The 16,406-nt window shown below is 38.8% G+C and overlaps 2 protein-coding genes across 11 annotated transcripts in view; one reads left to right on the top strand and one right to left on the bottom strand.

Moving 5' to 3' along the window:
- Positions 1–16,406, bottom strand: part of LOC145736289 (kinesin-like protein CG14535) — an 80,213-nt gene that overhangs the window by 16,889 nt on the left and 46,918 nt on the right. For all 3 annotated transcript variants that reach the window (XM_081990618.1, XM_081990616.1, XM_081990619.1), the window contains one exon: positions 139–360. In XM_081990618.1, the coding sequence (XP_081846744.1) occupies positions 139–360 (222 nt within the window). The remainder of the gene's footprint in view (positions 1–138; positions 361–16,406) is intronic.
- The window catches only part of LOC145736308 (uncharacterized), a 62,592-nt gene continuing 47,431 nt past the window's right edge, over positions 1,246–16,406 (top strand). For 6 of the 8 annotated variants that reach the window (XR_014179882.1, XR_014179889.1, XR_014179887.1 and 3 more), the window contains exons 1-8: positions 1,246–1,962; positions 2,036–2,152; positions 6,390–6,528; positions 7,474–7,682; positions 7,736–8,062; positions 9,505–9,749; positions 12,343–12,468; positions 14,379–14,506. The gene's annotated coding sequence lies outside the window, so the exon portion shown is untranslated. The remainder of the gene's footprint in view (positions 1,963–2,035; positions 2,153–6,389; positions 6,529–7,473; positions 7,683–7,735; positions 8,063–9,504; positions 9,750–12,342; positions 12,469–14,378; positions 14,507–16,406) is intronic. The other 2 variants (XR_014179883.1, XR_014179884.1) reach the window with 2 other exon arrangements.

Here is a 16,406-nt window from a genome sequence, read left to right on the forward strand (position 1 = left end):
GGTTCCCTCTCCTGCTGGAGGGATATTCACAAATTCACTTAATTAAATCACGATCCTTTGTGCCCCCGAGATCGAATTCCCGGAATTTTTAATGCTTTTATTAAAAGCAATTCCAGATTGGCAAACCAGGCAACTTACTTGGGAATCGTCCTGCGAAAAAATGGCATCGAAGGCGAACATCTTGGGGGCGGCCACACCAACCCGCCGGTCTTCGGGGGCGGGGGTCCCGTTAAGCACCGATGGGTCCACCAAGGTCACCTGTTTTTTCCGCTTGTCCAGACTGAAGAAGTTGTTGGAACCGGCCCCCGGGTCCTGTAGTACATTGGATGACGGATTTGATACTCTCAGCATCACTTTAACCTGAAAATAAATTTGTTTTAGATTTCAGAAGTAAAAATGGTGTTTGATTGATGCCTACTATTGGTGGAATTTCTCACATTTCGTATATACATGGGTTTTTTTATGTCCATTGACAAATTTCCCGATAATAACTCCTGAAAACGAGATATAAGACCGAATTGGCAAGGAAATTGACTTGGTGTCGATCGGGACCGATAAGCGAAAAGTTCATTTAGGCCCTTTTGAGGGAGGAAATATACGAGGCTCGCGTCATTTGCCACTGTGCACTCCACCCCCCTTTACAGAAAAATAAAACTGGTTTTATACGACCCAGTCACATCGGATAAGTCTAACTTAGGTTCGAACTTAAAACCTATAAAGTCGGTTCGGCTAAGATGGTTTGAAGTGGAACATGTGTCCCGTGCAGTTTACGATCGGAACGGGGAGGAATTTTAGCGTTCCCCACGCTCCGGGGGTGGGGAATTGTTCGCCATTACCCGCGGGGAGACGAAAACTCCGTCCTTTAATGAACGTCACGCTCGTAAAGCAACGAGAGTTTAAGATTGTTTCAAACATATGGGGGTTTGATTAGAATCGTCGACCGGAGAATTGGACGCCCAGTCGCTTTATGTCCGAGTCCTGGGGAATGATCGACGTCATAATTGTCCGGGCCTGACGGGAAATAATTAGTGGTGCACCGAATAGCTGGGCGGAACTCTTTACGTGTATAACTATACAGAAGATTCAAAAGGTGCTAAATCGAGCCGGGGGAACGATTTTGTGGTGGGCCGCGACTTGTTTATGGACACGGCCAGGCGGGTTTGCGGACGCTTTCAATTTATAGCGACAATTAATCGAACGGTTCTCAACATAACGCACTTTGACAAATAACTCTGCATATTACCTTTTTGCATTACAAGAAACCAAACACACAGGACAAAAGTCTTGGCATGTTTTCGTTAAGTCCAGACGGAAAACCCTTGTCCATTTTCCAGAGTAATGGCTTGTCGAGATATTTGAAAAGTCGGTTTACTGAACATTAAGGTATTACCTGTAAATACACTATTTCACTTATGCTAAGTAAACAGTAAACAAACTTTTGAATTTTGAATAAATATTCCTAACCTCACAATTTTATCGATTTCTATTGAATGTCAGTGGATGACTGCTATTTGATAGTTTCCGGCCGCAACCTAGTATCACGTGGATGTTGTTTCTAACGCTAGGATACCATCACGTGACATGTTTGTTGTAGTTTTTTTTGACCGACAACAGTTGTGTCAGGTCGTGTGCAAAGACGGTTACAGGTTACAGTTCCCGTCCCTTGTTTGTTTGTTTAATTATTAGTTTAATTATAAATAATCGTGTTCATTAACAGTTTCTGTTATGATGCTTTAATTTAATTCAATTTTGTTTTGCACAGCGCTATGAACTGAACTGTGTTTTTGGGGCCCCAACACCGGTAAAGATGGTACAATTGTAAGTCCTGTAATTAAGCTATGAAGTACATCTGCGGTACCTGATGCGGTGATACACATCAGTGGAAACTCTATTCTGGATAGTATTTGGAACGTCTTGGTCACTGGAGCACCCCATTTACATTGTGGATTAATTCAAATAATTGTAAGTTTTGTGAATTCTTGACTGAGCAGATTAGCTTGGTAGAGAACCTTGAATTAGCATTAGTGTTTTTTAGGTTTCAATTCCTAGTTGGCTGATAAGTTGGAACCCACTGCAAATTTGTCTCTGGAAACAATCACACTACATGTATGAAGATTTGAAGGGACAGGAAGTTTTAAAGCATGTTATAATGGTAAGGACAGAGAACCAATACAAAATTTAGTTAAGAGTATTATGGTTTACAAGTGCAGCTTTTGCCTCAATATCACTGTTTGGTGGTTTCTGATTGGTCAAGAAAAAGCAGTTGCACTTTCTTGACCAATCACCAGCTCTGCACATGTAGATTTAGCATTAGGGGCTAAAGTTAGGTTATGTTGGTATGAATGTAAAACAGATTTATTAACCGGTTTTTCCTTACTGATTTCCGGGGTCTTCATAGCGCGGCATATTTCTTTATTTATTTACCGTGTCGCGTTCAATCAATATTCGACTCGTGCCGTAAACCCGGACCAATTTCCAAAAGCTCTGCTCGATCCGCTTCCCAAACTTAATTAAAATTTTGCGCGATCCGTCCAGTTTACCCGATCCCCGGACGTTTCCGCTTCCGTATGTATATTATTATATCCACATTCACCTTGTTGTTATCTCGTGTATGCCAGACAGGTGTTCAATATCTCCACTCGTATTAGATATTACCGTTATCTGGCAAATTTCCAACGGATGACGATGGTTGAGGTAATATTTACTATTGTGGTACTCTAGCCCTCTTCATTGCGGTCCCCAAAGCAATAAAGCACCGAAAAAAAGGGCAATTCGTAATCTAAACAATAAACAGAAATCTCGTTGTTCTGTTCGGCGCCAAGGGGGGTTCTCCATACTCCGTTTCGGCGGGGGATTTTTTACGACTCTCACTTTCTCCAAATGCGGTTTCTTTCGCATTTATATGTATATTCTATCACTTAGAGTAAAAGAACTCTGCTTGACGTTAAGCGGCTGTGTTATTTATTCCCTCCCATTCATACGATAGAAAACTCGAACGGAATTCTGAGACTTCTTAATAAGCTACACATATGTATACTGGTTCTTTGGTCGTCCCCTCAGGGAAGGGGGTGCATGCATAATTAAAGCACGAGTCACCAGACTAGAAATTGCATCCGTGGCGTAACAAGTTGCGAGAGAGAAAACTTTAAAACCGCCAAAGTTTTATTAGAGTCTGAAGGAAGCTCTGACTAATAAATATGTTAATTTTAATGATGCGGAAATAGAAACTTAGTGGCAAAGCCATCGATAGGCTTTTCCGGAACCCCGCAACCTGTTTCCTTTATGTTTCCGCCGCGCATTATTATACCTTGTATTCGGGAGCAATCAATTCCCGCACCCGTCGAAGTATTTTCGTAAATCCAATATCCCAAGCGAAATTACATTTGCATAATCTTCCCATTATATTTGCGGGGTTATTTTCGCACTATAAAAAAAAATCACAATTTAGAACGGGTGGCCGCAGTCCCACGAGCCCTCCAAAACTTCAGGAGTGCAACATTTAATTGTGGAGTGGTTGCCTCGCGGCCAAAGGTGGATGGTAATGGGGGAGTCCCTTTTAATGGAATTCCCCTTCCCCACTAGTTACATTAAAAATGTGTCCTAATGGGAAAACTTGAAAGTGTACGTTTTAGTCAGTGTTTTTAAAATAAAATTGCATTCCCTCATTAGACAAGACAATCTAAACATTAATCGTCTGGCAAAATTCTAAGATCGCGTTTTTACTATCCAATATAAGAAAGCCGGTCTTATTAACAGCGCTATCTCGACCATTAAAGGTCATATTCTGGTTAATAAAAATGGCCGCAAACCAATTTAAGCCACTTTTAACGGACCGTTTGTACCGACAAATCAGTTTTTAAAATGGGCTCGTGCCACGCCAAGACCGTTTCCAAGATATTTATACTTCTCTTTAACTTCTCTCTACGATATAAAACTTATACGGCTTGAAAGTCTGTCTCCGACCCTCCATTCCACCCCCCACCTTTTTATTGTGTGTATTTAAGAGTTTTAATTAAAAATTATTAAACTTTGAGGCTAAACTTTGATTGCCTCCGCTCCGTTGAAACGTTAAAATGGTGCCTTGTATAGTTTTAATGACTCAAACCGAGCTGTAAAGTCAGTGCATTTCGTTAATTAGACCTAATGTTAGCAGTGGCGTATCAATTACGATTGGACTGTCAAAAAAGCCACGAGCCACAGCACTTTGTGAAGGTGGCGCCACTGAAATTTAAACTTACTACTAAACAAAACAGAATTTTTCGTTCCGTAACTTTTAGTGTAAGTTTCGGGCATAATTAAATCCGGGCGTAATTAAAAGTTTAAAAAATGTTTAAAGCGCAATAAAGCTAAAGTTGTAAACAACAGGTCCGACTGCTGCCTTTCTCAAACAGCAACTAGTACGATTAAGGGGGTGGAGGGTGTAACAAGGCACGCATTATAAATAATAAAGCATCCACGACTGGAAAAGGAAAATGTTTTTTTGAAGACGGTAATTCGGCTCGACTTTCGACATTCCTCCGGGGAACTTGAAACAGATAAAAGTTACCTGGATATAGCAGCGGCAGCTACTTATTTATTATTAAATTTACCTTCAAAGTTGAGTATTTTTCTACGTTTTTTTTTCGAGCGCGGAAAATTGGAAAACTCCCAACCGTAATTACTTTATTAAATCCATATACTGTACAAGCTCGAAATGGGCAATTTTAGTGTGGAGGTAACTGCCAAGTAAAAATCTTGTTCGAAAGTTCCAGAAACAATATCAGTTAAAATTTAATAAAAAATGTGTTACTTGTAAAGATTTGATTAAATTTACATCACTATACAGGGTGGTCCAGTATTGTGACAATAATTCCTAAAGAAGATACAGTCCTCCAAATTTCAGTTTAAAAAATCGTTTTATAGCGTAAAACTGAACATTCAAGACTTGTGAGAGTTCAAATTTGTACTGAATAGTCTAAAAACTTGCAATTTACTACTAGGAATAGTCTGATAATTCGTTTTCGCAGACTGCCATCCTGGTCGAGTGTCTTAAACTGGCATTCAAGAACTAAAAACAGTCCTGTATTGTGCATGAAACTCATTTTTTACTACTAAAAGTTGACTTTTAAGGCTAGAACTGACTAAAGAGGGTCCTAAAAAGTCTATTTTCAGGACTTTAATTGGTGCAACAACTCTATTTTCTGGACTGGAACAAGTCTAGAAGCAAATTAAATTTTTGGACTACTATTTCTAAAAATTAGTTCTCAAGACTAATATTGTAGCATTTGGTAACAACATTTTTTACTTTTATTTTGAAGAAACTTGACTTTTGGAAATAGTCTTAAACTCGATTTTTCAGTCTTAAAAAGCACTAAAAACAGTCTGAACTGCTTAGAGATGCTACAATTTATTGCACCTATGAGTGTAGAAGTGAATTTAATAGTGAAGATGCTTGAAATAACATTTTCGAGACTATGGACAGTGGACAAACTGGTTTTTAGGCCTGATAAGTAAACTTGGTAAAGATAGTCTTGAAACTCGATTTGAGGCACTGAAAACAGCCTTAAAGCACTAAAAACAGTCTAGATTTTTAAGAAATACTCGATTTAATAGTGACAAAGCTTGGAATGCCATTTTAACTCTATGAAGAATGTAAAAATTGTTTTCTTAAGTTTGCTATCAATAACTTGGTAAAGATAGTCTTGAAACTCGATTTTCCAAGATGAAAGCAGTTTTAAAGTACTAAAAATAGTCCAGAATTCTAAAAAAATTAAAAGCAAAGTAAAAAGCACGAAAAGTTAGTTTTCAGGACAATTTTCATGAATCTAATGTCAACGTCCTGTATCTAAGACTATTTTCAAAACTAAAATATTGAAATTTGTCTTCAAATTATGAAAACTTACTTCAAATGCAAATTTTAAGCTTCTGATGTCACTTTCTTGTGTTAAGTCAATTTTTAAAGTTTAAATGTTTAGTTTTTTAAATGTTAGTTTAGTTTTTTAGGTCTACAAGTCAATTTTCAATATTAAAGTCTCTCGATTTGCATGAAAACTGGCTACAATGAATTTTTTTAAGCTTCTTCAGTGATTTTTCCGTTTCCAAGACAATTTTTAAGTTTGGTTGGGTTAGTTTTGGGTCTTTGAACGTAATAACTGAATTATCTTGTAAACGAAGTTTCAAATCAGAATTTTATAAGAGATAATTTCTTTTTCATCGTGAACAATGAAATTAAAAGAAACTATAATTTTTGAAAAATATATAGAGGCGTAGAAAGAACGTCATTCATAATAAGTATTAATTTCTTTGTTCCAAATTTGAGCAAAATTGCTCCGATGGTCTGACAGTTATGACAAAAAAAACGATTTTTTAAACAGAAATTTGCCGCATTTTTCTTACTAAGCTATTTTCAGGGAAAATGACTGCCGCTACAGGGCGCCGAAGTTCTCAAAGGAGATCCAGAATGTGCACTAACCTATCTCAACTATTTGGTGAACTGGCACTTATGAATATGGGCAGCACAACCATTTTGGAGCCAAAACACATTTACAGGTACAAGTAGCATATTCATTTACAATACTCAGACTATTTGAAAACCGAAAATTTAGGGAGTGGCTGTCAAAATTTGACAGTTAACTGAAACATTTTCGGAAGGCTACTTCTTAATACTACTGCTTGCTGTTTACTTCTTGCGGAATTAGAACTATGAATCTAGCTTCACATTGAGTGAACCTAACAATACGGACAATTTTGTTTATTTAAAATTGTTCTAAATTCTTTATTGCATCACTAAATCTCTGTTCGATTTAGAATTGGTAATGTGGGTAAAGGGAAAAAGGGGTGTGGATTAAAAAAGCTTTTACAGTAAATAAACAGCGTGCCTAAAATTATTTCGCCGCTTAACTGAAAGTTATTGACAATATTTTGGGACAGGTACAAGCCCGCAGTTGTTTATCCCGTCAACGGCTTTATGTATGTTTTATAATAGATACGTCGGGATAAATTTTCAAATTTGTTTTGCAGTCAGTTTGAATTTATTTTCAACCGCCGATTTAGATGAGTCCGGATATTAAAATTGTATATTTTAGTCTCCAATTGAATGATTGATTTATTGGGTTGGTCAATATGAAATGGCTGTCAGTTGAGTGCAATAGGTCAGTCAAATGACAAGAATGACACTGGTGGTAGGAAACAACAAACATTTTCTTGCCATCGTGCATTGTCCGCTCGCAATTTCGGCCAATTAACCGTCAACAAATGGGGCCGTTTTAGCCCCCAGACTGGGGGAATCCCGGCCTTAATATATCAAACATTTTTCAACAGTTTAATCGCATCAGGCAAATGGCCGGACATAATCTGGACGGTCACGTGACCCCGGCCGCCCTTCTGGCTTTCGGCAGGATTGATTCCTTGACCGTTTTATGGCAGTTTGGGCTGGTCTAAGTCACTTTGTCCCCGAGTCCCGTTTACGGTTATTAATTCGGCTTTTGGTCTCAGTTTTCTAGGATTCAGAGGGCCGAAACGAGACGGATTTCCACGAAAGTAAATTATTATTTTGCGGACGATCGAATCTCGATTCTCGGGTAATAAGAAGTCGAATGAAAAATCACGAAACAGACTAAGGCAATGAGGTAAGGGACTCAATGGAGCGAAGTAAACAGATTGGAAAACGTTGGCAGAATCGGGAATGTACCAATATATGAGGGGTACGTTCGAAAATTTTTCCAGAAATACTGTTAGTTCATCAATCCTCCTTTAGTGTTCAGTTAGGTTGCCAGGACGTTTTTTTATTACTAATTTAGGATAAGGCCCAAATACGCACAACACAAATTAATCTAAACTGACCAAAAAGCTCAAGGAAATAGGGAACGCACCCTTTACAGGTTAAAAGGGACTAGGACCATCGGATGCATCTGGATCTGACCGCGTGTGCAGGCCAGTAAGATATTAAAGACAGTGGCGTGCACATGTCAGATGGTTAACTATCGTGTCAAATGAGGTCATGTCAGGACAACGTATCGACCAAAGAACTTCCCTCAATCTTCATACTCCCTGCGGTGCCACTAGCGTACTAATCAAAACACAGGTAGGCCCTACTTAATAAACACCTTACTATGGCACACACAAGTCGCGGCCCTTGAGTGCCCTCGATGGGTCCTTGACGGTCTCCCTTCGTGTTATAATAATTATCAATGAGCCTCCAGAGATTTCCAGTCATAACCCGACGTATGTACGGGAAAGGGTGAGAGGAATGGGATCGAACCCTTATTCTTGAAGGGTTTGCCTTAACAAGATCAAATTTCGTGTTTGACGATTCAAAAACTAAAGCGTCATCTAGTTGAAAGCGAAGAAAATTATTTTAATAGAAAATTTCTTCCGGTTTAAACTTTTAATGAAATTTTGCCGGTTCCATTTTCCTCGCTCGCGTTTCAACAATAAACATCCATGGAAAAAAACAGACACGTTAACATGGAACTTTTAAAATGAAAACAGTGGCGGTTGGGCGAGTGTGTTTGTTGTTTTCCCCCCGAAACAGAACCGGGAAAGCGAATTAAACTGAAATGTTAAATTGTAGTCGCTTTGTAGTAAGAAGGATGTACACCCAATCTGAGGGGTAATTTATTAAAACGACCTCCACCCTTAAGACGACTGCTCGAAACTCAAACATCGGACTTTGGGAGTTAGTTAATTAGTTGCCAGTACTTAACGCAAAGCTCCTCATTGTCTCCTTTGAAAGAGGAAGTATTAGTCATCTCGGGCTCTTCATCAAATTTAGCATGATAAACAGCCCCCTTTTAAATTAGTCAAAACTAGGTCGTTGGAGACGTGCAGTGAAAACCTTTCAGTGGAAATCGGCCGCTAAATCTTCCCCACAAAAATTCTAAAATCGAAAGACATTGACGCGATGAAAATAAGATTTTGCCATCCTCCCCTCTTCTGACGACGATTAAAGTTAACCTAAGCAGAAATGTGACAGGTAAGTCCGGGGGGTCTAAATCGAAGTGACTGCTTTAAAATATTTATGATTATTTTTCCGAGTCGATGCTGGAAGCCTGTGGGACCGAGGGGAGATTTACGGGGTGTCGGAAATTATGACATAAATGTATTTTCTAGAAACAGCTCAAATTAATTCCAGTACAATTCGCAAAGTAGTAATAAAGAATTTGCCCTCATAAATTCGAGTAGCGTTCTAATCAATATTTATGAAGTCAAGGGCCGGGGATATATCAAAGGGATAATGCCCCAGAGTCAAATATTCCGGAAGTTGTTAGGGCGTAATAAGCTTTTTTAACCCGCGTGAATTATTTAACTCTTTTCGGCGCCCGGACGCCAATTACCCTCCTGTAGCATTTTCTCCGGTTGCACTCGGTCCAGTTATGACAGTTAAAATTGACTGACTATTCTATCCCCGTCTCTCCTTGTCGTAATGTTATTTTCATTGCAGCTCCGGCATGAATAATAAAGTGAGATTCTCGCTCATTTCGGTCCTAAATAAAAAATGCGACTGCATTGGGGATCATTTTTCAGTTGGGAGCCGGAGTATCAGCTGTCGTTCTTTGTGTGAAAAGTACATCCACCTTCGTCGAGTGCATACATTACGTCGAGCTTCCCATTATTCACTTTTTATCGAATTAAAGGGACCCTGGAATGGCTTGTTTGCGCAAAAACGCCCCACCGGATAATTGGAAAACTATTTAGTCGATCGGCGATTGTCCAATGGGATTGCCGAGGATGAATGGTCCATCATAAACTTCGCAAAAAGTACAAAAAAGGTATGTTTTATTGACAGTTAATTTGGAATCGATAGTTTTGGAACAAAAAGTGGTTTTTCTTTATACTGTTAGTAGTTTGTAATTGGTCCAGAAGAAGCAGCAAACTGAAAGCTGCCTTTTTGCCTAATTACAAACTATATTACTCATCACTATGTTAGAATTTACGCACAGTAAACTACAGATGTAAAAAATCTCAAATTACACTAAAACAATCGTTGTTCAGTTTTCACAATAATCACTAGCAAAAAACGTATATCGATGATTAAATGTGATATTAATTGATTATCAAATTGATTATAGTTTTAGGTCTTAACTTATTTAGGAACCTTTGGCAATTTTAAACAATGAGTTAGTAGTAGGCTCCAGATTCCACTTAAGCTAAATTATGCTTTGACTGTGATAGGTCATAGGCAAAATGTCACAGTCAAATGAAAACTTGTATGCCTTTAAATATGTCGGTGTAAATGGTCCTTAGAACACTTGTATAGTCTCTGGCAAGTTTCAACATGACTCAAGAGACTTCTGGCAATTTCTAGAAGGTTTTCGGTCGTCTTTAGGGTCCTCTGGCAATATTAAACCATTCTTATAGAAGATTTAAAACACTCCACATATTTTTAATGGATATCAAAGCTTTTGACAATTTAAAACAATTCTTGGAAGGTTTAGAACACTCGTAGAAGAGCTTAGCACTTAGAGGTTTCTGGCAAATTCAAAATGGTCCTAGAGGTCTCTGGTAATTTAAAGTAGTTCTGGGAAAGTTTAAGACAGTTGTAGAGGGTTCTCAGTAACATTTATAAGCCTTTGGCACATTCTTAACGGTCCTAGAGACCTCTGACAATTTAAAACAAGTCTGGGAAGGTTTAAAGTACTGGGCAAAAGCCCTTGAATTTTAGAAGCTTGTCAGTTTCTGGCACTTTCAAAAAAGCTCTAGAGGTTTCTGGTAATTTAAATCAATACTTAAGTTAAGTTAACTCAACACACATTTTATTATTTATTCAGTTTTTCATGTGCATAAATCCCAGTTCACTGGGTACATTCAAAGTGCTGGTTATACTCATACATACTGATATAAACTACTTGCCTGTCCTTGTTAATAGGAGGCGCTGCGTTAAACCCAATTCGAACCTTGTCTGTCAAAATCTCCTGTTTTCTTTGGCAAAGAAGAATCCATTTTTTACGTAACCGACTGACCTTTTTCCAGAAAACAATAACTCGCCTCTAATAACTATGGGGGAAAAGTGTGAAAAGTCAATCGTTTATTGAGTTTTTACCCTCCAGGGTAGGGTCAGACGAAAATAATGGTCCCCAAGGAAATTGGACCTTTCTAAAGCGTTCTTTTATAGATTGAGGGGGCGGCGAAGCCTTTCGAACTAATCCCGGTTATTTATTAATTTGTATTGGCAACCAAAATCTGGTCAATCATGACACGTTTTTTTACACAAACAAAATGTCAAAATTGTCAAATCTCCTTGTCGATTTAATAATGAACGACGGGAGATTGGCGTTCCAACTAATAAAGACTCCGACAATCCGGAGAGCAGTCAATCAGCGGTACTTAAAACTTTAAGAGGCTTAAGAACTCAAGAACTCGACGACGGACTTCATGATACTTGGTTGGCTTTACTTTAATAACATGCAGTGATGATGGCGGCAAGTTTCTGCCTTTCCACCTAATCCGGCTTTTGTTTTGCAATGTTGTAGCTTTGCTCCATTTCATTTTTGTTTAATTAAGTTCGAATGACAGTAAGACAGAGAGAGTGAAAGAGCAATATTTATTATAATTATTCTCTTCTAGTAATGATTTTTGTTGTCAGTTATGTGAAAATCTCACGTAACTAATGTTGGCGTTAATTCGCGTAATTCTCTCCCGGAACTGTCTACCCAAATCGTCCTGCATTCCGGACATTTCAATTTCGGGGGATCGCAATTTAATAAACTTGAATGAAAACAAATCGTGCCGCGCGAAAATATTAATGATTTCCCGCTAATCGGGCCTGATCCCGTCTAGTCCGGGACCGGGCTTAATCTTCAATTATAAACGGACGGGAACGGGGGCCCGTCAGTTTCGAAGCCTTCCCCAGAGAATTCGGACTTCATATTACCCTTCAAGGCAGGACGTTAATATATGCACGTTCTGTTTTTTCAGCTTTGTCCCGCAAAATGTATGACATCCACTTTATTAAAATTCATAATTCCTCACCGCAATTTGTGCCTGTATGACACACATTTATTGATAAAAGCGGTACACTGAATTTTGCGAGAAAACACAGCTACGTGTCACTGTTTTAGTTACCCAGACACCGTTAATTAATTACCTTAAAAGGGGGGTAAGACTCGAACAATGCAACATAACTAAGATTAGATCAGAAATAGCTGGTTTAACGCTTAAGGGCCCGGCGTCCCGTCGCGCCTTCACCATAAATCTGTTCCCCCCTTCACCCCGCAGGGTGATTTACCGGCATTTATCAGATTTGTACGATATGCACATATAAAAAAATCTAAGTTTAAGTTGATGTCATTAATTATATCCACTGTCTGAAACAACATTGACCATTTTTTTTTTGTCTTTTGTTTATTTGTGGAATATTTACAGGTGAAAGTTTGACCAGAAGAAAAGCTCGTCCTGTAGATGGTCTCACTGTATGGAGCAGTTTGGAAACAAGCAGTACTTCCAGAAGACCTCCTCAATCTGTCAAAAATGATTCAGTTTTTTTTGCAAGTAAGTTTTGAAATTCTAAATTGGACTAAAACACTCTATTTCGTTTTTTTGCGATCGGAAAACACACGAGGCATTATTTCGGCCATAAAACTGACGCAGGTGTGACAAAGGAAGGGCGAAAAACATTTTTCCGTTTTTATCCTGGCGGGGAAAATTACAACGTTGTCAAGCCATGTGTGTGTGTGCGTCTCTCTCTCTTTATTACATCTCCACAGTAAAACAATTTTTCATTACCTTGTTTAGCATACGCGTTGCAGGGGAATTTATGGGCGATTTTTATGGTATACACTCTTAACCCCCTTCCCTCTACGATTCTAGCGAGTGTTAATAAAACATCGCCGCAGATGTTGTATACATTATCTGTCTGTCACACGGGGGAGGTGTTTTAGTTAGTTTGTGATGAGGCTATAATATGTATACAGTGTGGATTGTCATTATTTTACCCCTCTAAGTAAAAACACTTTTACGACTGTTAAGGTTATTACTTACACTTTACCGTCCTCTGAAACGGTTTATGGCCCCGGAACTTGGAGATTATGAATCTGCTGTAACTAAGGTTTTGAAAAACGGAAGTCTACTGCTCCCTGCAGGGTCGTAGTGTCATTTTTAAGAAGAGGGGCTGTTTTATGCATAAAACCTCACGGTTGCAATTTAATAAATTACTCGATTAGCCAGGAGGGTTAAATCCAACTAATACTTAATGGGTGATAAAGAAAAAAGCCGTGACGCGTTTAGTAACTTTAAACATGCGAGCCCACATTTAAAACTGCAGTAAAATCACTCAAGCACCTACAGAAAACCAACAAATTTCTTTCCGATAGCTCAAAAAAGGGGTGGTTTTTCATTAGAGGAAACGTTTACGATCGGAGACGATTTCCATTTTATCGTTGGCAGTTAACCTTTTCTTTTGTCCCAAAAAAAATGGCGGCCGGTGACCATAAACCAAAAATTATGGTCGATAAACTTAAACACATACAGTTTTAAGGCCTAAGGCCATTGTTTTTCCCATTTTGATGGTGGGACGTATTATTTCTTTATTGGGTCACTCATCTAGCTTTATTGGTTACGCTACATCAAATCTCCTTGCAAGTTTAAAAACATTTCAACTCTGTCCCATCTTACTTTTTGGTGCTTTTCACTAACTTTTCCAGTTTTAACATGCCTGGGGGAGATTAAGTTGAACTTTAACGTCATTTTTAATTACCAGCTGAATGAACGTTTCAAGCAGTTGCATCTTTATGAAAGAGGGTTCCTCCAGGGAACGCCTCATTTCCATATCTTTATTGTTTATATTTTTTTACGACAATTGGAAGCTTTTCTTCTGTTGGAGGCGTTTAAAGCGTCCGACAACGTGCACAAATCTCCGGGACAGTTGCCGAACTGTTGTCACCTAAATCTTCCCTGGTGACGTTGGCAAACTCTTGAACGTCTTTTATTTCACGTTCCCGACCGAGAGTCGCTAATAAAAAAGTTTTATTCCTAAAATATGTCCTTTGGCCGTGCCGCTTTTAAACCGGAAGTTTTGCGGACGCCGCATACTCGATGCCTTTGGGCGGATTTATTTCCAGTGGTCGCAGAATCGTTTCTACCCCCTATTTACTCTCGTTTACCACCGGAGTGGATGAACCACAATTTTAGAACCGTTTTATTACAAGTCTTTGTTTTAAATTTGAAGTTTCATTAATAGTCACTAATGTCTACACACCATTCTTGGTTTTGACAGATGTTATGTGTGATGAAGAGTTTTTTGAAAGTCAAGAAAAGCTTGTTAACTGAAATACGTCATGGCCCGTCCAGTAATGCTATGCTATCATTGATCCGAATCACTGCCAACTAGGAGCAGTAGAAAGTGAACCTAACCTCACTTTCAGGCTAAATGTCAGTTTGCTAAGATTTTGGGTTTTTTTCAGTGAAAACCATCTAGAAATGACTGTAAAATGTGTTTTACGGTTTGGTGTGGACACAAGACGAGTTTCTACCCATTTAAAGCGTCGGGTGTTAAAGAAAAGGCCAGGAAAACGTTGATGAATAGTTGCATGTAAGTAATTTATTCTTACCGGTTTTTCGTGGTAGTTTTGGGTCTGTTTACCTTTTAAGATAAGTCCCTGGGTCCCTGGGCTAGTTGTTAGGTTAAAAATGTTGCTTTTTTTATCACTAACAGACACTTTACCTTATCCTGTTATGACCTTTATGTTTCACCAATACGTTATGAATAATAACTTGGAAACGATGTAGGTTATAGTGTTCATAACAACGTGAGCCTTTTTTAATATTAGCATTGGCATTTTTATTCTTTCATGCCATAAAAACTACGTATTCTGTACCTTAGCCTACTATGTGCTGTATAAAAAGCATACATTTTCAAAAATATACAGGGTCTCAATAAACAGCAAGGGAAATCTGTAAAACTTACAGAATTAGAAAATGCTCTTAAAATTCCTCCGTTTAACAATAATATCGGATTACTCAAATGACAAGAGGTTAAGGATTTAACTTTGGGCGATGATACTATCCCAAGAGGTTCTTATCTTAATTAGAGAGGTGTTAAAATACAATTTCCTCTCAAAAGCTTCTATTAATAAAAGTTTTAGCCTCTGGGAAAAATCCGCTCGGGGCTGTCGCCAACTCGACAAACTTGTACTCCGGTGATTGATAGAAGGGGGCCGTCTCCCAATTAGGGTCTCATTTAGCGTCGTATTGAATTATCGAGACCGAGAATAAACACCTCGGGGGAATGAATATTTCCCGAGCCGATTACTCGTAGACGACATCGTTTCCCTTCTCCCGCCCGCCCCAAAAAAAAAGAACGGAAAAACGTCCTGGGTCTAGTTTCTTCTCCCGGCGAACGACAAAGGGCCGAATTTCGAATGGGGCCCGCGTCCCGAGTTGTCGAAGACTTCGCCGCCGGCAAGGGCTGCTTCTCATTCCGTCCGAGGCGGCAGCCAATAATTGGGCCCCGAGATGTCCCCAGAATGCCGATCGTGGCCCCTCCGGGGTCTGTGGCGTCGGCTACAGGAAGTTAATTAGGGTTTCGAGGTCGCATTCGCCCCTTTCCTCATCCAGTTATTTTAATATTCTTTGAGGTATAATAATTTAGACTAGAATTTACCTGTACTGTTTTTGCAACAAGGATGTAAGTGAGATAGAGTGAAAACAGTAGTTCTGTGTGATACCCTGCCAACAATTTCCTAGATTTAGCAAAAACTATTAACAAAGGACGCTTTGAAAACGTAAGAGGTGTACTTAATTGGATGATATTAAGAACTTGACACTCGATAATGAATGTGAAGCGTCTTGATGCAGTTTAAAGCCAAAATTAGCTGCAGCCCGGGGAATAAATGGCAAAAACAGGACAAATAGACCCTAATTAGAAGAAAGACAAGAAAATGCAAAACGGCGTGTCTGATGATTAATTTTATTCCAGCTTTTAGCTTGATAAAAGAACATAATGCTGAGATTTAGACGCTGGAAAAATTAAGGTTAATTGCCACATTGTTGCATCTTAAGCTTTCACTCTGAGAGATGGGAAAAAAAATGAAAACAACCGATTTAAGGGTGGTATCACACTCGGGTAGTAAATCGTCGTAAAACCAAAACGCATATAAGCGAACTGAAAGCTTCTATTTTCGTTTAATGTCCGGATTTTTACCGGCATTCCGCCGACAATAACCCCTTAAAATACACGAGAGAGGGCTTTCGAGAACCATTAAGCCGATAGTTGTAAATTTCGTATGTTTATGGACTGTTTGATGGCCACTTACTCGGTTAATTTGTATTAAAAATCGGGGTGCGCTTGGGTGTAACAAACCGACCACCGCTGCTTTTATGAGTAATTATTGTATCTATCGATATCAGTGATGGCTATAAAATTTACGTCCCACATCGACCCACCCTACTTTTGTCTCAATTCAGAACGTATATTTAAAATTCCCCTAAAC

Source organism: Ips typographus, linkage group LG12 (genome assembly GCF_016097725.1).
Source record: "Ips typographus isolate SLU linkage group LG12, UJ_Ityp_2.0, whole genome shotgun sequence".
NCBI lineage: Eukaryota > Metazoa > Arthropoda > Insecta > Coleoptera > Curculionidae > Ips > Ips typographus.